This window comes from Desmodus rotundus, chromosome 8 (assembly GCF_022682495.2).
Source record: "Desmodus rotundus isolate HL8 chromosome 8, HLdesRot8A.1, whole genome shotgun sequence".
Taxonomy (NCBI): domain Eukaryota; kingdom Metazoa; phylum Chordata; class Mammalia; order Chiroptera; family Phyllostomidae; genus Desmodus; species Desmodus rotundus.
The window spans coordinates 69,280,675-69,303,933 of NC_071394.1; the positions used below are offsets into that span (position 1 = coordinate 69,280,675).

Sequence of the window (23,259 nt, forward strand, 5' to 3'; positions counted from 1 at the left end):
GTCAATGCAGGCATTAACTGGGTTTAAGAGTCAGATGTTCTGGGTTCTGATAATTGTAAAATGCATGATTATTACAAGACATTGCTAATCTGTGAGTTGTATTCTTCAGAGTGCATAGTGAAGATTAAAACAGATTAGTTGGATGGACACTCTGTAAACAAGAAAACTCAATTTAAATAAGGTATTGTGAAAGAGAGGAAAAGGGAGAGAAATGTGGAGGCGGAGAGGAAGGGGATAGACACTGGCAGAGAAAAACGGAGGGTAAAAGTGAGAAGGGGAAATTGCTGACCAAACAGATGAGAGCTAAGGAAACCACAATAAGGATGCTGCCATTGACACCTTGCCAGGTACGTTGTTAGAGCTGTACATAATCTGATGTTACCCTCACAGTATAGTATCTCTATGAGAGTAGGTCCTAGTGTTATACTCATTTTATAGAAGAGATATCTGAAGCACAGAAGGTTTTGTAACTTTTCCAAAGTCTTACAGATGGGAAGTGTCCCAGAAGGGATTCAAACGCAGATTTCTTCCAGGAAAGCCAATGCTGTTAAGTCATCACTAAGAACCTTGAAAGAGGCTTGGAGCGTCTAAGGTGAAGATTCGTCTGGGTTCTTCCAAGTTACACGCTGGGTTTATTACCTACGCAGAAAGCCCCTTTCCCTACTCCCCTTTCTCTTCGCAAACAGCGTCCCGTCTCCACGGAGATAGGGGTGGGGCGGGTCTTCCTCTCCCACGCGTAAGCACTTCCGCCTTGAGTCGGAAGTGGCCGGTAACTGAACTAGTACTAGAAGGTGGGGATTTCCTGGGGAGTTTGTGTCCTGGGCGGCTACGGGGACAGCGACAGAGTGACCACCTTGGTCACTGGAACTGGCGTGACGATGCTGACCCCTGCGTTCGACCTCAGCCAGGACCCAGATTTCCTGACTATCGCGATCCGCGTGCCCTACGCTCGGGTCTCCGAGTTCGATGTCTACTTCCAGGGGTTCGACTTCAAGTTCTACGCCAAGCCGTATTTTCTCAGGCGAGTTCCGGGTGTTTGGCCACTGGGATTGTATTTTGGGAATTCAGTCATTCGCGGATCCATAACTGCTTATTGAGGGAGGCTGAAAGAACGAGGGTCTTTTTCTGAGCTCCCAGCAGCTTTGATGCCCAGGAAGTGAACTCTTTTAGGCTTGCGTTCTAGATGCTGCAGTTCTTCTTCAGCCTTCCTCAATCCCCACATTACAGAGATTTCTGAGTCATTTTAAAACATAGCATTTGGGACAAAGTCACCTTTCCAGTTTCTGTTCTTTTATTTCATTTTGCGATTGTCCTCCTTGCCTGGGATGGCGCGCGCTGACTGCACCCTACCGGTGGCCCATTTGACTTTTCTCAATCCACGTCTTGTTTATCAACCTCTTCTGTCTGACCGTTCCCTACTTCCTGAAATTCTCAGCTTCCTTGGTTTGCTTGACACCAAAATAGCCTCACTGTCCTACCTCCTCGTCGTCTGCTATTTCTCTGGTTTTGTCGTCCCTCGGGTTCCCGCAAGCAACAATTTAAGTGCTTTATGTGCATCATCCCATTTAATCTGGAAAGCGATTCTTAGAGATAGACATAACTATTAGCTCTGTTTTACAAAGGACACTGCCCGATTGTTCCTAAACATTGTCAATTCCTTGTTCTTTCCTTTATTAGGAGGGATAAATCTATTCTAATCTTCCTTATTTAAGTGTAGCTCTAGCCTACTTTTCCTGCCTAAGTACTTTCCTAATACGAACCAGTCAAGCTCTTTCCTTCACTGAATCTGAACCAGTTTTGCTCAGATATCCAGTAGGCCTTAACTTAATCCACCTACTTGGATATACTGCATTTCCCTATTTCTTTTTTCATTTATTTATTTATTTATTTTTTGGATTTATTTATCAAGCCCATGGTATATACCAGGCTCTGTTTTCAGGCTCTGTATTGGGGATGTAGTGGTGCCTCATGTAGTTTACATTCTAACAGGTAAAGCAAAATAATAAAACAATAAACATACAGTTACAAATTGTAGGAAGTACTCTGAAGGGAAGTAAATTGCATTCACAGAAAATAAAAGGGAGGCTGTGTTTATCTAAACTGGCAGAAGGAAGCCTCTCTGAAGAGGCGATATTTAAGACATGTAAGAATGGGAAGGTGATGATGATGTTAGCAAACATCTACTGAAGTTTTACTCCAGGTAAGTGTTTTATGTGGGTTATCTCATTTGATTTTAGGGAAGTTCTGCAAAGTAGATTCTGTTATTTACATGGTACAGATGAGACATCAGAGACTCAGAAGTTCTTAAATAATGGGATTGCAAAATAACATAAATACAATAAAATAGAAATTTCTAAGTAAAAATCACTATTTAAGTTGGGAAGTTTTAGTGAAGAGAAAATAAGAGATAATGTGTGAAACAATTTAGAGAGTACTTACTTTTCACACAAATTTATTCATTCCTTGGATAGCAGCAAAGGCTTGGGAGTTGGGCACATCTACGTCTCAGCACACTTAAGAGTTCTGTGACTTTGGGCAAGTTACTGTCTCAGTTTCCTAATTTGTAAAATGGAAATAATACTAGTTGATGTGAGGATTGAGATAATGCATACAGCCTTTATTACCAAGCCTGGTATTTATCCATGTGTTCAATAATCAGTAGTTATTATTCTGTTTATTAAGGGCCTGCTGTTCTGGTTATCTGTTGATACATAACAAAGCAAACTTAATGGTATAAAACAAGAGTAATTTAACTCCCTGTCCTGGTTTTTGTGTATCAGGAATTTGGTGGGGGCTTGGCTGAGCTATTTTGGCTTGACGTTTTTAATTCAGTTGTGGTCACATGGAGGCTAGATCTGGAACAGCAAGGGCCTAAGCAGCTGGGGACTGGTGGGGTGAGGTGAGGGAGGGTATTTCTCTTCCTGTAGTCTCGTGACCTCCTCCTGTGTAGTCTTTTTACATTGTCTAGTTTGTGATTCCTTCAGGGAGTTGGACTACTAACAGGGTAGCTGAAGGTTTTAAAAACAAGTATTCCAGAAACCAAAGCAGAATCCATATTATCTTTTATGACTTAACCTCAAAAAATCACAGTGTCACTTCTGCTTTATTGTATTGGTTAAAACAGTTCCAGAAGCCCACTCAGTTTTAAAGGAAGGAGAGATAGACCACACTGCTGGGAGGAGTGATGTGAGATGGGCCATCTTTGAAAATACAGTTTGCTATATTACATCAAAGTGGAATAAAACCTTGCCCCTCTCCTTGAGGAATTAATAGAGAGTCTAGCAGGGGAGGCAGATCTGTGAACAAATATGATTTCACTATTACATAGTAAGAATTTATAGTTATAAAGAACCTAAGAGAGGGAAGCTGATAATTACAGTTTACATCTTTTAAGTGCTTACCTACTATACCAACCATTAAGCACTCTGTCTTATCATTTTCTTCTTACAGTAACTCTGGGATAGATTCTGTTGTTTTTTCGTTTTCACAGATGAGGAATGTGAGCCTTGAAATTAATTAACTTTTATAAAGAAAGTTGCAGAGCTGGTAAAATGGCAGAGGTGGGTTTGGAAAGTACACAGGAAATGTTGGGATCAGTGGTAACTAAGTTGTGAAGTCCTGGGCCCTTTGAGGTCTGCCAAGTTTTATTATTACTATTATTTGATGCAGATCCCGGCCAGCAAGATCTGTTGTTGTGGTTGCAATATTCACATACACATGGGCTACAGAAATACTGTGGAGGAAAAGGGGCTGCGTGGGCGCCTGACCCCCTCCTGGATAGGCTTTTATTGTTTTTTTGGGCACATTACATGAGGGCGATCCTCATTTACCATGCACAGGTTCACCACAGGTGATTACCTTTTAAGGAGGACAAAGGACAGGACACTGCTAATTACTTCAAAGAGAAGGACGTTACAGCTCAAGGGAGAAGCTGCTCACACTCCATACTTGGGTGGTTTAGCACAGACTTTAGGAAGATGAAGATACTTCGGTAAACATTTGCTGCCTCAGTTCAGGGTAAGGGACTTTTAGCAAGAGCAAGTCTTATAGCAGTCTACGTACAACGCAAGTACAATGATTTCCCACTGGAGAACCTATCCATTGGTGTGGGTCCTGCCCGCCAACCTCACTCCCCACTGGCTTTTCCGAGTGGGGGCAGAGCCACATTTCCCACTCTTGGAACGGTTCCCCACAATTATTATTACAGTTAGAATAGGAAGAAAGGGAGAATGGGGTATGGGAGGAAAGGAGGCTTACATTTTCAGTTTGGAATAGAATGGTGCTGTCTTGATATGCCATACTGATTAGTTTAAATTATCTAGTTAGTGTTGAGCAGTCATAGAAACTTTTTCAAATAGAAAGGTGACAGTCAGATTTCTGTTTAGAAAAATTCTTTTGGGCCCTCAGTGCAAGACTGACTGAACCAGTGTAAGACTGGAAACAGGGAAATCAGCTCATTTCCTTTAGTATGAAAGAAGGAGAAATCCTTATATAGTAATTATGAGACTTGAGAAAAACACTTTTATTTTTTCCCTTCGACCAAACAATACGTTATTGGCAGAACATCAAGGGAATAGGATACCATAAAAGTCAGTGAAATTATGGATGCTATTTTTGAAACGTATCTTTAAATAGTAGCCCTCAGTCTGACATTACCTTTTTTAAAAATATATTTATTGATTATGCTATTACAGTTGTCCCATTTCCCCCCGTTCACTCCATTCCATCCTGCACACCCCCTCCCTCCCATATTCCCCCCCTATAGTTCATGTGCATGGATCATACATATAAGTTCTTTGGCTTCTACATTTCCTATACTATTCTTACCCTCCCCCTGTCTATTTTCTGCCTACCATTTATGCCACTTATTCTCTGTACCTTCCCCCCTCTCTCCCCCTCGCAATCCCCTATTGATAACTCTCCATGTCATCTCCATTTCTGTGGTTCTGTTCCTGTTCTAGTTGTTTGCTTAGTTTTGCTTTTGTTTTTAAGTGTGGTTGTTAATAACTGTGAGTTTGTTGTCATTCTTACTGTTCATATTTTTTATCTTCATTTTCTTAGATAAGTCCCTTTAACATTTCATATAATAAGGGCTTCCTGATGATGAACTCCTTTAACTTGACCTTATCTGAGAAGCACTTTATCTGCCCTTCCATTCTAAATGATAGCTTTGCTGGATACAGTAATCTTGGATGTAGGTCCTTGCCTTTCATGACTTGGAATACTTCTTGCCAGCCCCTTCTTGCCTGTGAGGTCTCTTTTGAGAAGTCAGCTGACAGTCTTATGGGAACTCCTTTCTAGGTAACTGTGTCCTTATCTCTTGCTGCTTCTAAGATTCTCTCCCTCTGTTTAATCTTAGGTAATGTAATTATGATGTGCCTTGGTGTGTTCCTCCTTGGGTCCCACTTCTTTGGGACTCTCGGAACTTCCTGGACTTCCTGGAAGTCTATTTCCTTTGCCAGATTAGTGAAGTTCTCCTTCATTATGTTTTAAAGTAAGTTTTCAATTTTTTGTTCTTCCTCTTCCCCTTCCGGCACCCCTATAATTCAGATGTTGGAACATTTCAAGATGTCCTGGAGGCTCCTAAGCCTCTCCTCATTTTTCTGAATTCTTGTTGCTTCATTCATTTCTTGTTGGATGTTTCTTTCTTCCTTCTGGTCCACACTGTTGATTTGAGTTCCAATTTCCTTCCCATCACTATTGGTTCCCTGTACCTTTTCCTTTGTTTCTCTTAGCATAGCCTTCAATTTTTCATCTAATTTGCGACCAAATCCAACCAATTCTGTGAGCATCCTGATTACCAGTGTTTTGAACTGTGCATCTGATAGGTTGGCTATCTGTTTGCTGCTTAGTTGTATTATTTCTGGAGCTTTGATCTGTTTTTTCATTTGGGCCATTTTTTTTTTTTTTTTGTCTTGGCGCGCCTGTTATGTAAAGGGGCGGAGCCTTAGGTTTTCACCGAGGCAGGGTAATGCTGGTTGCTGTGCTGTGACCCTGTACATGGGGGAGGGGCCGAGAGGGAGCAATGGCTCCTGCTCCACTCTCTGCTGCATTTCAGTCACTCCCTTCTCTACCCACAGTCAAATTGGGCCCCTCTGGTGCTGATTCCCGAGTGGGTGGGCTTGTGCATGCTCTAGGCCCCTGTGCCCCTGTGCGTCTCTCCAAAGACCTCTTCTGTGAGGCTGGGAGTGTCCCCTGCTGATGCCTCAACCCCCACCGGTGTTTTCAGTCAGAGGTTTAAGGCTTTATTTCCCCGAGCTGGAGCCGTGGGTTGTGCAGTCTCTTTCACTTCCCTGCTGTTTCTCCCAGTTTATCTATGCGCCAATGTGGGGCCGCAGGGTCTGCTAGCTGTCGCACTACCTGCTCGGTTAGTTCCACAATGTGCCACCTCTCTGGGTCCTGCCTGGTTGCCAGGAGTCCTCTCCGCTCGGGCTGCCAATCTCCGCCCATCTCCGCCCCTCCTACTGGTCTGGATGAATGTTTCTTCTTTATCTCCTTGTTTGTAGGACTTCCCTGTGTGGTTCGATTTTCTGTCAGTTCTGGTTGTTTTTTGTTTTTCAGTTGTTGTCCTTCTTTTGGTTGTGCGATGAGGCACAGTGTGTCTACTTACGCCTCCATCTTGTCTGGAAGCTCCCCACTTTTTCTTTCTACTTTTTTTTTAAAGTTGTTATTTGCCCAATACGAACAGTCGGTTTTGTTGTTTGTTTATTGTTTCCTTTTTTTGGAAGCCAGTTAGTCTACTTTTGTTGAGCCCCTGCTGAGTCAAGCACAGGGTACATAAATTAACATATTCATAGGGAGGGGGAAGTACTATAACAATAGTGATAACTAATATTTATTGTGGCTTTTCTTTTAAAGTATCTATTTTATTGGTGACTGACTAGTGGTTTTTCAGACAGATTGAATCATCTCTGATTTCCTTTTTCTTAGCTAGGAAAGAAATCTTAAGTTATTTAGTTTGTGAAGTGCATTTAGTTGAAGAAATGCTGAAGGATTTCCTTTTAAAATGGTTGATAGATTTCAATGTATACTGTCATTGATGGTCTCTTCTTATACTTTGTAATTCAAGGACTTCATGAGATCTTATATTATATCTGCAGATTAACTCTTCCTGGAAGAATTGTAGAAAATGGAAGTGAGCAAGGGTTCTATGATGCAGATAAAGGTATTTACTTCGGAAATTTTGTTAGTTTTGTTCTTTGTATTCTTCATGTTAGAGTAACTGCATAAAGATCTTTCATGATACTGTGAGGACTTTTTGGGTGATTTACAAGTGCAATCTGTTCCTATCACTAAATTTCCTCATTGTTCAGTGCTGTTATTCATGGATTTCTTAACAATGACAATTTTTTCAGTCTTTTAAAGTACTTCACAGTATTCTTCACAGTAAAGTTAAATTAAACACTCTGATTCTGTTTTCTACTAGTTTTTATTTCCTATTCCCCCGGCATTTATTAAGTGTTTAAAAGTAAAGATTAGAGTGCGTGAGATGATAAAAGATGTAGATGATTTTAGCTGATCCTATATAGATATAGATTTTGATTCTATAAAAGATACAGAATCAAATCTTTTGTCTAGAATTTCAAACTTAAAATTTACTAATATGTAGGTGAGAAAGAAGCTATCCATAGGTGGCATTTAAAGGCTAATTGAATTTTCTTCTTGTGATTGATTCATTTCAGCTAGATGTGAAACCATTTATTGCACCCTTTATACCGGCCCCTGGATTTTACTTTGTTACTGGATATGGAATAAGAATATGCTGTCTACTCATGTGTAATTTATTCAGTGAATATTTATTGGCATTGATGAACTAGGGTAAGGGAAGAAAAATGGGATGAAAATGTTAACTGACAAAGTTCTAACCAATAATGCAACATAATTAATGTGATAATAAAGTATAATGAGACTGCCTTCCAAGGTAGTAAATCTGCTTTTAATTGCAAATAAGTTGCATATTGAAACAAAGTTATTACATTTTAAAAGTACACTGGGATTCAGGAAGGTTGCTATATGTGGAAGTATTTGGGGTTAAGTTGTATTTGGTATATTAGGATAAGGTTCAGTACACTGAAAGAGGTAAAATGTTTTACAATGTAAGAGTAGTAAATAATGTAGTAAGGTCATAGGAGAGCCTAGATGAAGTTGATAAATCCAGTCAAGGAAAGAAAAGAAGTACATTGTAGAATTTGTGTCTTCCTTAGATGGACTTTAGGGATGTAGATCTGGAGATAGTAAAGAACGTTATGAAGCTATAACTGCTTTATTTAAGATTTTGTGCATTTTTGAAATTCCTGCTATTGTCCATTGGATAATATATCCTGATTTTTTTTTTTTTTGCCTTTTTAGTTCAGAAATACATTTTATAAGTATGTACTGGTTAATTCTAAGCTATTACCTTCTCAGGCCATTGATTTTTAATACTATCAATAATTACTTAAGGTGATACTACATAAGACTAAAGCATTCTGCAGCTTTAACAGTTCAGTTTCTTATAGTAGTGATGGCTGAATCAGTGGTTATGAAAAACCCTGTTGGAACCTTTTTCTATTTTTATTTTTATTTATTAAATTTATGTAAGGGTATAATTTTGGAGCTCTATAACATAGAAATATTTAATAAGATATATATTGCATAGATATATTTGTGAAGTCTTCAAATATTTTAATCTTGCTAAGTATAAAACAAATTTGTCTTTAAGGAATTTTTACTATTCAATTGCCCAAAGAAACTCCTGGCCAGCATTTTGAGGGGCTGAACATGTTAACTGCTCTTCTGGCACCAAGGAAATCCAGGACTGCAAAACCTCTTGTGGAAGAAATAGGTATGTTTATTGCAGTTGGGAGAAAATAAAGGAAAGCAGAATATTTGGAATGCTATGTGTTTCCAGGGGAAAAGGGATATAGCAAATATGAAATTGGAAAAAATAGTTCAGGTGACAAGATGAGGTCATGTGATAACATGAAAATATATCATTGCTAACATACAGTTTAAAGACAAAAAGAACTCCATTGAACTAGTAGGTCAGTCATATTTTAGACTAATTGAAACAGCATCTCTGTCTTTGGCAAAATATTGACCACTTGAGCTAAGATTAGAAGTGTACAGTTCAGTGAGTTACATGAAGGAAGCACCACCTAAGTCAAGAAATGGAATATTTCCAATATCCTAGGATCCTACATGGTGTCTCCTCCCAGTCACTGCTCTATCCTCCTCTCCAGGGTACCTACTGTCCTCAGTTTTGCCTGGTTTTGAATTGTGTATATATTTCATACAGTATGTATTCTTTTTGTCTGGCTTCTTTCACTGAACATTTTTGTGAGATTTATGTATATATGGTCTGTTTGATTTCATTGCATTTATTACTTATACATTCTATCATCGATGGACCTGGAGGTTAGATCCATTTTATTGGCTGTCAAGAATATGCATATTCTTGTACTGTTTTTGGTACAACATAGGTAGTAATTTTTCCTCTATATTAGTTCTCCAAGTTGTACCTAGGAAATTCAGTTTCAAAAAATTAATATTTAACACATTTAGGTGCTTCTGAGGTTTCTGAGGAAGGAGTAGAAGATGACGACGATGACTTTGATTGGGAAGTTGAACAGTCCCCCTATAAAGAGGTATCAGGAAGTGCTCTGAACCTGCAGTGCCAGTATGGATTTGGAGGCCTACGATCGGGAGTATTTCAGCGATTACAGGTATGCTGTATTCCTAAAAGACCTGGGTTTCTAAGGTTTTACCATGTGGATATTGTAATCTCTGTTCTGCTCATCCTGGGTGTTTACATACATTATGAGAGGTGACCTATTTAGAGCACAAAGCTCAGCTCCTTCTATGCACACATGACACAGCTATTCACTCCCTTTCATTGCACTAGCTGTTCTGCCTAGTCTTAGTGCAGTTCCAGATGGAAGACATTCTCTTCATTTTTTCTCCACTTCATTTAGTATTCTAGGCATTAGGATTTTAAAATATGAAAAAACAGAGAACCAAGATGGCGGCGTAGGTAGACACACTGCACCTCCTCGCACAACCAGAACTGACAGAAAATCGAACGGCAAGGGGGTCTGACACCAAGTAGATAAAAAATAAACATTCATCCAGACTGGTAGGAGGGGCATAGACGGGCACCGGGGTGGAGAGGACTCACGTGGCTGTGGCGGGACCGAGACTGGCGGAGTGTGGGACGAATGGGGCAGGCAGTCTGACCACTAGCAGACACTTCGACCCCACATTCGCGCACAGATAAACAGAGAGGGCTGGACTCAGAGTGGCGGAGAACGGGGTACGCAGAGCTGCAGGTAGTACCCCTCAGCCCCACACTCACGCACAGATAAACCGGGATGAATGGCGGGGAGCAAAGCAGACCGCGTAACCCAGGGCTCCAGCGCGGGAAAATAAAGCCTCAGACCTCTGATTGAAAACACCCATGGGGGTTGGGGCGGCAGCAGGAGAGACTCCCAGCCTCACAGGAGAGGTCGTTGGAGAGACCCACAGGGGCCTAGAGCGTGCACAAGCCCACCCACTCGGGAACCAGCACCAGAGGGGCCCAATTTGATTGTGGGTAGCGGAGGGAGTGGCTGAAATCCGGTGGAGAGTGGAGCGGGCGCCATTGCTCCCTCTTGGCCTCTCCCCCACGTACAGTGTCATAGCTCAGTGACCAATATAACCCCACCCCGCCCCGGGAACACCTAAGTAACAGACGCGCCAAGACAAAAAAAAAAAAAAAAAAGGCCCAAACAACAGAACACTTCCAAGTTCCAGAAAAAATATAACTAAGCGAGGAAGAGATAGCGAACCTATCAGATGCACAGTTCAAAACAAAACACTGGTTATTAAGACACTCACAGAATTGGTTGAGTTTGTTCGAAAACTAGATGAAAAAATGAAGCCTATGCTAAGAGAAACAAAGGAAAATGTACAGGGAACCAATAGTGATGCAAAGGAAACTGGGACTCAAATCAACGGTGTGGACCAGAAGGAAGAAGGAAACATCCAACCAGAAAAGAATGAAGAAACAAGAATTCAAAAAAATGAGCAGAGGCTTAGGAACTCCAGGACATCTTGAAACGTTCCAACATCCGAATTATAGGGGTGCCAGAAGGAGAAGAGGAAGAACAAAAAATTGAAAACTTATTTGAACAAATAATGAAGGAGAACTTCCCCAATCTGGCAAAGGAAATAGACTTCCAGGAAGTCCAGGAAGCTCAGAGAGTCCCAAAGAAGCTGGACCCAAGGAGGAACATACCAAGGCACATCATAATTACATTACCTAAGATTAAACAGAAGGAAAGAATCTTAGCAGCAGCAAGAGATAAGGACACAGTTACCTAGAAAGGAGTTCCCATAAGACTGTCAGCTGACTTCTCAAAAGAGACCTTACAGGCAAGAAGGGGCTGGCAAGAAATATTCCAAATCATGAAAGGCAAGGACCTGCATCCAAGATTACTGTATCCAGCAAAGCTATCATTTAGAATGGAAGGGCAGATAAAGTGCTTCTCAGATAAGGTCAAGTTAAAGGAGTTCATCATCAGGAAGCCCTTATTATATGAAATGTTAAAGGGACTTATTCAAGAAAAAGAAGATAAAAAAATAGGAACAGTAAAAATGACAGCTAACTCACAGTTATTAACAACCACACCTAAAACAAAAACAAAAGAAAACTAAGCAAACAACTAGAACAGAAACAGAGCCACAGAAATGGAGATCACATGGAGGGTTATCAATAGGGGATTGGGAGGGGGAAAGAGGGGGGAAAGGTACAGAGAATAAGTAGCATAGATGATAGGTGGAAAATAGACAGGGGGAGGGTAAGAATAGTGTAGGAAATGTAGAAGCCAAAGAACTTATATGTATGACCCATGGACATGAACTATAGGGGGGGGAATGTGGGAGGGAGGGGGTGGGCAGGATGGAGTTGAGTGAGGGGGGGGGGAATGGGACAACTGTAATAGCATAATCAATAAATATATCAAAAAAATATGAAATGGATCCCCCCTCTTCTCATACTTTCTAGAAAGCCTTGTGTTTTATATGAAAATCATGTACTTACGGCCTGATGTCTCTTCTGTTTTGTAGATAAATGTTCCTGTTGAGAATGAGTTTGTGTTGTTTGATCAAATTGTTTAGTGTTTGGTGTACAATAGGCATGTTTGTCTCCTCATTTGTGGTAGAGGTTAAAGGTAATCTCCTGTCAAAACTTGATTATATGTCAGACTGGAAAGGAATGAAATCACTTTCTCTTCCTCAAACAATGTAGGAATTTGTACTTTATTTTAGGCTATCTAGGGAGATTGAAATGAATGAAATGGAGAGGAGAGATTTTAAAGTACTTTCTTATTTTATAGAAAACATATTCTGAGAATGCGCTATATGATGACAGTGTTGGTGAACCACTAACTTATGTTCTTAACTTTTTTAAAAAATGAAAGAAATAGCAATGAACAGGGTTTTGTTATTTATTTGTTTTTACATCATCTCTATCTGGGTAAAGGGTATTAAACCTGTTTAGAATTGGGTTTATTATAGTAAGACATATGTGAATCTACCAAGGAAAGGTAAATGATCTATGTTGTAGTCCCACTTCTACCTCTTCTTAGATTTGGGATGCCAGACCAATTACTTGATCACAAGCAAATGTCATCTCCTCTTTGTAAAACAGGGATAACTTTGTTCAACTCTTTATAAGTCCATTTAGAAAATTTAACAAGATGCTATATTGTGTAAGCTTTTTGAAAACAGCTATATGATGCTAGAATAGAGTCAGTTCTGTCTACATCAGAAAATTCATACAGTGAATGGACCTCGGTTGTTTGGCTAAGAGCTAGTTTGTGGTCAGTCTGTTTTGGGCTTGCCTGTCTAAAGCTATTAATGAGTTAACATAAAAGTCATGCAAGGTAAGTTTAGAGTGTACATTTGGATTGAAAGTGCTTCCTGAGGCCAGGGAACCTGGTTTATTAATTACTCTGCTGCTGAGGAAGACCCTTGAAAGCGATTTCTGCTAGGATGCTGAGAAGATGCAGGAATGCCATCGTGTGAGCCTCAGCCTAGTCCCTGTTAAGTCAGTTCTCACATCTGTTAAAATGTTTACTAAGTAATTTAGGTTGATTTAAGAAAATGAGTTATTATGAAATATTCTTTTTATCTTTCTGAATGTCTTAACTTATGTGTCAAATCTGTAGATACCTATCACCCAACTTAAAAGAGAAAACATTACCAGCATACTTGAAGCCCCAGTGTGTCCCTTTCTGGTTACCTCCCTCTATTTTTCAGCAGAAGTGAACCATTGAATTAAATTTTTGTTATTCACAGGCATTTAGGTTGATTGTCTAAAATCATTAAACTATTTTTCAGATTTTAATGGAATGAACATTGCTGTTCTAAACAATTTGAATGCATATTTCCCTCAATGTAGGGGGGAAAAAAAGTCTTGCATGTGACAAAACTCTAAGGGGTGACATAAATAGTAATGCCACGAGTTGTAAAGGTTTATAACCCCATGTGTATAATACCATGATCACAAGAAGTTCTGAAGCAAGTTTTGGTGTTTTTTTTTTTTTTTTTTTTTTAATTTTATTTAGCTTGGTGGCAAAACCTGATCTGAACTGATTTTAGTCTTTTAATAGCTTTTTTTCTCCCAATTAGTGTTCATATTAAAAAAAATTTGCTGTAGAAATAATGATGAATTTGAATAAGGGGTGCTGACCTAGACTTCTGTGAGGGGGTTAAATAAATATATGGTATGTATGTGTACCATATTACTTTTCTAAACTCTTCAAAGAGTTGAATCTTGAAGCTCAGTCTTCTATAGGGATTCTGGGTCATAGCAGTGCACCTCCCATGTCTGTGTAGCAGTGGCTGACAGCTCCTGAGCGTCTCCCTGGGCCAGGCCTGTGCTGGGCTCTTGTGCACATCAGCTCCATAGTGCTACTCCTCCATCCTGGCATCGTTGCACATTTCACCAGTGGATGTACCAGTAGACATATGTCATCTTTCAAGAATATATTGTCTTACTTGAATTAAATTTGAGGACTTGTGTCCTACATGACAATTAGGAAATATCATAACTTTAGAACAAACAAATCATGTGAATGAAGAATTGAAAGGTGCCCTCCTTGAGGTATTCAGAAGGATGTGTTTTATGAGATAGTGCCACAAAAATTTTACATAATTGGTATTACTTGCAGAGTTCTTTTGCATTTACAAAACTATATTTGTGACATTTATACCCTGTAGTTAAAAACTGAGTGATCATGGAAGATTAATCACATGACCCTTTTCCTGTGACTCAAGTAGCTGAAAGAAAAAAATTACTGCATAAATAAGAGCACTAAAAGAATCTCTTCTAATTTAAATGATATATTTAAGAAACATCACCATTTTCTCAAATTAGTGCTTTATCTTAAATTTAGAGTTTCTCTAGCTCTGCCTTTGGGTGAGAAATATCTGTAAAGTTTTGTTAACTACGTATTTTACTAGTATTTTTATTTTCTTCTTTTCTCTTAAAAGAAAAATAGCTTTATTTCCTCTAATGATAAAAGCTATATATACTCATTATAGAAATAAAATATAACAAAGAAAGTAAAATATCCGTAATTCCAATACCCAGGTATCTTCTGTTAATTGACATATTTAACTCTTTATGGGGGGTTGTGTAGTCTTTCATGTTTTTCTTTCTTTTCCCCCCTCCAACCATTTATACAGGGTTTGCTTGTGAACTTTGTATTTATTACTGATGAGAAGAAAATAATATCTTTGCTGAAACAAATTCTCTTTTGGCATTCTTCCTTTCTGCACTGTCCCCCCTCACCCCACCCCCAACTCCTTTTTTCTTTCCTTTCTGAAATTGCTGCCAGCCACCAGGGTGCCTTTGGAAAATTGCCTGTCTGCCCAAAGTCAGGGCTTCACTACAGGTCCTGGTGGTGGCAGCTGCCAGCAACAACAGTCGTAGAGTCTCTGGGTGCCAACCCAGCTATCTTCCAGGACTGCTGCTGCCAGCAGCTCAGGACTCTGCTTGCTGGCCCTGTCCTTTCCTTGGCTACACTGGGAACCTGAGGCCATTGTTTTTGAGGAGATCCACCAGCCAGATGTGCACAAGGTTCTTCATCATCTCTCTGGATAGTCGCTGTCTCAACTATGTTGAAACTTACAGAAGCCTGACTTAAACCCTGCACATCCTTTCCTTAGCAGTACCCATCTTTAAATATTTTTAATTATATTGGCCCTGGAAATCCTTTTTTTAAAATCACCTTTCACTTGCTGTGGTTTAACATATCTCATCCTCTTTTCTTCCTCCCCTCTGGTTGATTGATGCCTTAGATTTCTCTAGTGCAACCTAATTCTACTTTTCCATTTGTTCCAATTTTTCTTGAGGGTCTAGTTTGAACAGGGCCACTGCATATGATTGTGCATAGGACAAGCCTGGCTGACATTGCTGTGGACATTAATGTTCTGCTGGGCATCAGTCACACAGCTGTGTGTGGAGGCCCTGAGTTTGGAGGCAAGGGGCGAGAGGAGGAGAAAGGAAGGAAGAATTACTGCTTTCTTACCATTTATTCCATGAGAACAGGGATCTGATCTATGTTTTTATTTCTGGATCTTCAGCATCCAGAACAGTATAAACCAGAAGGCCCTCATGCATTAATTTGTTGGATGAATGATTTAATACTGAATGCCAGGCATAGTGCTGGGGATATCACGAGGAAGAAGATAGACCAGACCCTTGCCCTTGTGAAATATTCTACTGGGGAGATGGACTGTAATCATGAAAATAACAAATAAGCAAGATTCTTTGAAAAAATGGCAAGTGAATGAAAAGGATGGGTGATGTGAGAAACTGCAGGATGGGTGCTGATTGCTTTGACTAGGGTGTCTAGAGAAGGCCCCTTTGAGGAAGTGACATTTGCACTGCATGATGATAAGAAGGGTACTTAACTGTAAGTGCAAAGGCTCAGAGTTCCAGAAATGGAAATAAACCTGGTATATGGTTTAGGTATATTTGAGCAAAAGGGGAAGATAGGAAGATGAGTTTGAAAAGCAAGACCTGCTTGATTATACAGAACTTTGAGATATGTGGTAAAAATCTGAGTTTATTCTCCATGCTGTTAGTGTTTTAAAATGCCTGGGGCCACTTCAATCCATTTATCCTCTGAATTGTAGACTTATCTACAAACACTCAGATTATACACTATTTATGATGTTATATCTGATCCAGGTGACATAATGAGGTTTCTTTCTTTTTTATTGTTAACTAGTAAGTAACAATCCTGATTTTTCCTTCTTTTTTGTTGTTACTAGTAAAGGAGGGAACTGAAGGGGAGGGAGGATATGTACTCTCAGTTGGAGGTCAGCCAGTAACTAGGAACTAGGCAGTGGGATAGGAACACAGAGAAAAGAAACTGGCTTTATTGAACATATTATGTATCAAGCCTTGTACTTAATTTCATTGAATCCTGACAATAGCCTGTGGTAGACAGAATGACCTGCATCCCCACCCTCCCAAATATCCACATGTTAATCCCAAGAATTTGTAAATATGTTATTTACATGGCAAAAGGGATTTTGCAGCTATGATTAAGATAAAGGTCTTCAGATGGGGAGATCATCCTGGATTATGCAGGTGGACCCATCTAATCACATGATCCTTACAACAGGGAAGTAAGAGAGTCACTGTGAAAAAAGAGAAGGCCAAGTAATTATGGAAACTGAGGGAGGAAAGGCATTGTGATGTGGGGCAATGAGCCCAGGATGAACACAGCCTGCTTCTAACATGGGAAAGGCAAAGAACAGATTATCCTCTGGAACCACCAAAAAGGAGCCAGACTTTAACTTCTGATCTTCAGAACTACTAGAGAAAAAATGTGGGTTATGTTAAGCCACTCAGTGTCTGATAATATTTTTTAGCAGCAGAAGGAAACTAATACTCAGCCTGTGATGTACTCATTAGACTTGTGTTTACAGTAAGGAAGCTGAGAGGTTCAGAGAGGTTGCACAATGAGACTGGAGCTGAGTTTTAAATTCACGTTTGTCTGTTTTTGTTTTGTTTGCTTGTGTTTTTTTAGATCCCATATATAAGTGAAACCAAATGGTATTTGTCGTTCTCCATCTGACTCATGTAAAAAGATGGTTATCAGAGGGTATCAGAGGGTGGATAGTTGGGTGAAAAATCACAGTTAACTCTGTACTTATCCACAGAATCTCCTACCTCTTCTCTACTTCCTGGTACTTTAAATTCCATAAAATAGTCTCCTGTTGTCTTAATCCATTTTGCCTACCCCCAGCCACTGATCACATACAAGCATAGGTGGGAGCTGCGAATATCAGTATACGTCCTGGAGGAGAAAAGACACCAACAAAGGAACCACCTAAAGGTAAAAACCCAAGTACAACAAGAGAGCCCACACAAACAGAAGAAAGGGCAAATCTAGAGCGCCCAGACAAGGAGATCAAAGAGACCACACCACTGAACCACACAGAAATCCTACCATAGAAGTTCACCCTACAGAGATAGCTAGCAAAGTGAAACATCAGGAAGCACAGAAACAAACACAAAGAGTCACCTAAAATGGGGACACAAAAAAAGAACATGCAGTCAAAAGGAATGGAAGACTCCGCACTAAAAGAGCTAAACAAAATGGAGGTAACCAAACTATCAGATATAGAATTCAAAATAATGGTTATATGCATGCTCAAGGAACTCACAGACAGCTACAAGGAACTGGGTGAGAACTACAACTGTATGAAAAAGGAAATAGAAACTATAAACAAAACCAGGAATCAGTGAACAATAAAATCTTGGAAATAAAAACCACACTAGAAGGAATTATAAGCAGGCTGGATGAAGCAGAGGATCGAATCGGCAAGCTGGAGGACAAGGTAGAAAAAAACACCCAGAAATAGCAAGAATTTATCGATTCAATGCAATACCTATTAAAGTACCATTGGCGTATTTCACAGATATAGAACAAACACTTCAAAAATTTATATGGAACCATAACGACTCCAAATAGCTGCAGCAATTTTGAGAAAGAAGAACAAAGTAGGAGGGATCACAATACCTGATACCAAACTGTATTACAAGGCCACTGTAATCAAAACAGCCTGGTACTGGTATAAGAACAGACACATGGACCAATGGAACAGAATAGAAAGCCCAGAAATAAACCCAAGTCTCTATGGTCAATTAATGTTTGACAAAGGAGGCAGAAGCATAAAATGGAACAAAAATAGCCTCTTCAACAAATGGTGTTGGAAGAGCTTGACAGCTACATGCAAAAATATGAAACTTGATTACTAACTTACACCATACACAAAAATAAACTCAAGGTGGATAAAAGACCTGGATATAAGTCATGATACCATAAAGTCCTAAAGGAGAACATAGGCAGGAAAATCTCAGATATTCCACATGACAATATTTTCACTGATATGTCCCCTAGAGCAAGGGACATAAAGGAAAGAATAAACAAATGGGACCTCATCAAAATAAAAAAGCTTCAGCATGGCTAAAGAAACCAGCATTAAAATGAAAAGAGAACCAACCGTATGGGAAAACATATTTGCCAGTGATCCCTCAGACAAGGGTTTGATCTCCAAAATATATAAAGAACTCACATGATTCCACTCCAGGAAGACAAAAAAACCAATTAAAAAATGGCCAAAGGACTTGAAAAGACACTTCTCTAAGGAGGACATACAGAGGGTCCAGAGACATATGAAAAGATGCTCAATATCGCTAGCCATCAGAGAGATGCAAATTAAAACCACAATGAGATACCACTTCACACCATTGAGAATGGCCATCATAAAGAAAGCAACAAACAACAAGTGCTGGAGAGGTTGTGGAGAAAAGGGAACCCTAGTGTACTGTTGGTGGGATTGTAGACTGGTATAACCACTATGGAAAAAAGTATGGAACTTCCTCAGAAAACTGTAAGTGAAACTGCCTTTTGACCCAGCAATTCCACTACTAGGATTATATCCTAAGAACCCTGAAACACCAATCCAAAAGAACCTTTGCAGCCTAATGTTCATAGCAGCACAATTTACAATAGCCAAGTGCTGGAAGCAACCTAAGTGCCCATCAGTAAATGAATGGATCAGAAAGCCATGGTACTTTACACAATGGAATGCTATGCAGCAGAAAGAAAGCAGGAGCTCCTACCCTTTGTGACAGCATGGATGGAACTGGAGAACATTATGCTAAGTGAAATAGGCCAGGCAGTAAAAGACAAATACCATTAGATTCTCACCTTTAAGTGGAACCTAATCAACAAAACGAACAAGCAAGCAAAATAGAATGAAAGACATTGAAATTGAAAACAGGCTGACAGTGACCAGAGGGGAGAGGGGAGGGAATAATGGAATAAAAGGGTGATGGGTTTTCAGGAACAACTATAAAGGACACGTGGACAATAACAAGGGGGGGTGGAAACAGGAAGGAGGTGGGCAAGGCTGGGCAGGTTGGGAGGGGTGTAGGGAAAAGGCAGAAAACTGCACTTGAACAACAATTAAAAAAATAACAAAAGTAAATAAAATAAAATAAAAATTCCAGTTTTGTCTAATTCCAAAGTTACGCCTTTTCTACTTTATCAGGTTGCTTCAGAAGTGTGTGTGTGTATGTATGTATGTGTGGAGGGAACTCCTTGGGGCCAGAAGAAGAAAAGAAAGTGGTGACTCAGGAATTCTGGGGAGAGGGATGTGTGGTCTACAGGTAGGAAATGGCCGTGGTAGTATTTATCTAGCTGAGGTAAGTCCTGCACGCACAGTATAATTTATCTCCTCCATGGCCTGCAGCAATCCCATTTCCTGTTCTATAGCTGGAGGAGCTAATTTCTAGCAGATGAGGAAGGTTAGGAAAAGAGCAATATTCTAGTTTGTACTTCTGGGGAAGAGATATTTCTGGTGAATTAAACGAAACTTTGAAAGTATTTTTCTATGGAAACATTGCTGAGTGCTAGTTAAATAATTTATCTTGAGTACTGTTATTTCAAGTTCATTATGAGTTGAGTAAATTTGTGGGTTGCCCTGATAATCTACTATTTATAGTAGCATTTCTGTAGGAAAATACACTGTAAATTTCCAGAATGTAAATTGCAAAAGAGCTTTTAGAATACACATTTTTGTTAAGTTTGAGGACAGTCAATAATCTGGTTTTTGATTGTAATGTTTGTTTAAAAGTATTAAGATGTTCTGGATTAACTTCCAGAAAGGTCTCTGGGCCCTTATATTGGGCCTTTAGAATGTGCTTATAAATGTGTGTAGATACTAGTTAAACTGAATGGATTGGGGTAGGGAGGCGAGAATTTTTTTTTTTATCATGTAGAAATTTTTGGGTTATGTGGCGATTCTGCACCCTAGTTTCTCCCTAGCTAATTCAGCATAGCTCATTTCTTTGTAGTGATTTTGTTATAGCAGTGGACTTGAAGCCTGATTATGAGTCACTAACTTGTCATTTCACTTACAAATCTGATTTAATAGTTTGCTATACAACTCTCTACCAAATTATTTCTCTTGATTTCTTTTCATTAATATTCTTTAAGCTTTTTCTAATTTCTATCCTTGGGGTTGATAGTAGAAATGGGAGCTTGGAGACAGAAAAAAGGTATAGTTTTGGAAATATTTTCTATGGTATAGGTTTCTTTACTTCAAAATTCCAATGAAAAGAGAAAAGACCATATGGTATGCTAGGCAGTTGCCCTAATCTGCCTGATTTCTGTAGGATTGTCCTCTGGAAATATGTTATGTATCAATATGTATAAGTCTAGGTGAAGATGGTTACAGTAAAGTTGAATATTATTTAGGGTTTGACTTTTAACTTTTCAAATGGAAAGTCATGTACATTAAAATTGCTCTTAAAATTCTTAAATTACTCATAAAGTAGAATGTATAGTTTGTGTGTAAGTTTTATATAGTGCTGAGCTAGACCATAGGAAGAAACAAAAGGAAAGTCTATGTGTAGATGTCTGATAGTCAAACCATTTTTTCTGTTAAAAATTATTATTTTTTACTCTTATTTTTTTAATTAAAAACATTTTTTTATTCAGTTACAATTGTCTGCGTTTTCTCCCCATCCCTCCACCCCACCCCAGCCAATCCCATCTCCCTCCCCCACCTCTACCCTCCCCCTTGATTTTGTCCTTGTGTCCTTTATAGTAGCTCCTGTAGACCCCTCTCCTCACTGTCCCCTCCCTACTCCCCTCTGGCTGTTGTTACATTGTTCTTAATTTCAATGTTTCTGGTTATATTTTGTTTGCTTTTTTCTTTTGTTGATTATGTTCCAGTTAAAGGTGAGATCAAAAATTATTAAATAAGACAATTTAAGTGATACAAACAATTTTAACACTTCATTAAGCAGTCTTCATTTAGAGAACTGCAACATGGGTGGAAGGCAAGAATTTTATAGGATAAAAAAATAAAAAACTAGGAAGAGAAAAATAGAAAATATCTGATTGGCAGGGGGCCACATAGTCAACCTTGTTTGGGGTTAGAAGGAATAAGAAACTAAGCAGAGTGCAGAGTTGGCTTGGCATTTGAGGATTGGCTGACTGAATGAATACTTGGCATTTCCAGTCAAGCACAGCATTTATAGGGCCACAAAAGTTACCATTTAAGTTTTGGTTTGCTGACATGGCCCCCAGGGTAGGAATACCTTCATCTAAAGTCTAGAAATTTATTTCAACATGCTTTTATTAACTTCCAAGTCTGTAGGAGTAAATGGGGTAATAAGGGACAACTAAATGTTCCTGCTTGCTTGCAGGGCTTTATTCTCTTCTTTTTTTTATGTTAAACTTTTATAGCCTTAATATGCCTTACAAGGTTTGTTGTAAGGATTAAATGAGATAATTTATGTGAAAATGTAGGTGTTTAAGAAACATTTACAGGATTTCTATCTAAATGTCATAGATAGCATCATGGCTTACTGATCAATTAGAGTCTTCCTGTATTTTGGCATTTTGTGAAAAATTAGATTTATGAGTGCTAAAGTAAGAAATACCAATTATCCTTTCTTGGTATCCTTAGGATGAATTCAGTGACATCATCGATATTAAGGATCCAGATTTTACTCCTCCAGCTGAACGAAGGCAGAAACGCCTGGCTGCTGAGATGGCCAAATTTGATCCTGATCATTATCTGTGAGTATCAAGTTTTTTGAGGATTAAATAACTTACTTGACATTTATTTTAAAGGTTTATGTGCCTTTTGGATTCTGGAAATTAGTAATGGCTCAAAACTTTAACTGACATTTAAATTAACGTACCACGGATATACATCTGTAATGTTTGTAGAATGTTGCTTCTTAGCATTTCATTCCAGCAGAGAACTCTTCTAACATGCTTCTTTGAGTATTTTTTTCTCCAGGCTTAAAATAGAACACTGAATTTGGGCATTTTTGTACTTCTTTTATAAGTAGACTTCTTAAAGTCTACTTATAATTTATTTATTTTTATTTTTTAAGATATCATTTATTTATTTTTAGAGAGAGGGGAAGGAGGGGAGAAACATCAGTATGAGAGAGAAACACCAATCATTTGCCTCTCCTGTGTGCCCTGCCAACCAGGGACTGAACCTGCAACACAGACATGTGCCCTGACCAGGAATTGAACTGGTGACCTTTCACTTTGCAGGACAACGCCCAGCCAACTGTGCCACACCAGTCTGGGATAAGTAGGCTTTCTGTTGTGATTAATGGTCTTTAAGAATATAAATCTACATTTACTGCATGTCTTGGCTGATCCAGTGTTTTCCTAACATTTTTATCCCCTAGCACCAGTAATCAAGGACCTATTTCAAATTAATAATTACTTTTTGTAGTAGGGTATAAATAAAATCTAATTTTAAATTTTGCTGTATTTTATTTCCCACATGAGTTATTGGTGTCTTTAGCCATAGTGCATCTCTTTCTGGCTTAAATTTGCCCAAGGGACTTATCCAATTAATGGATAGTTAAATAATCACTTGAGGAGAGACTGTGATGTGTCTCATTGGCTATGATAGCAGCACTTCTTCCAAGGGAGTGTCTCCTGGCCTCTGTGTATACTGGGCATTCCTACTGTAAGTTGATTTAGACCTCAGTTATCGTTCTTCCTAAGCTCTGTGCCAGCAACTTCTAAACTGTTATATATTTAGCTATAATCTTATACAATTCTTGTATTCAGCTTTTCAAGTGCCCTCATGTGATTATTTCAGTTTTCACAACAGATGGGGAAAGGAGGTTAAGGGACTTGACCAAGGTCACACCACTACTAAGTGGCT

General features: G+C 39.1%; 1 protein-coding gene across 1 annotated transcript in view; it reads left to right on the top strand.

Annotated features, from left to right (window-relative positions):
- Positions 1-761: 761 nt before the first annotated feature.
- Positions 762-23,259, top strand: part of SHQ1 (SHQ1, H/ACA ribonucleoprotein assembly factor) — a 158,572-nt gene continuing 136,074 nt past the window's right edge. Inside the window, exons 1-5 of the mRNA XM_024556685.4 lie at positions 762-1,021; positions 7,101-7,165; positions 8,702-8,824; positions 9,544-9,704; positions 22,027-22,139. Of these exons, the coding sequence (XP_024412453.2) occupies positions 879-1,021; positions 7,101-7,165; positions 8,702-8,824; positions 9,544-9,704; positions 22,027-22,139 (605 nt within the window). The 5' untranslated portion in view covers positions 762-878. The remainder of the gene's footprint in view (positions 1,022-7,100; positions 7,166-8,701; positions 8,825-9,543; positions 9,705-22,026; positions 22,140-23,259) is intronic.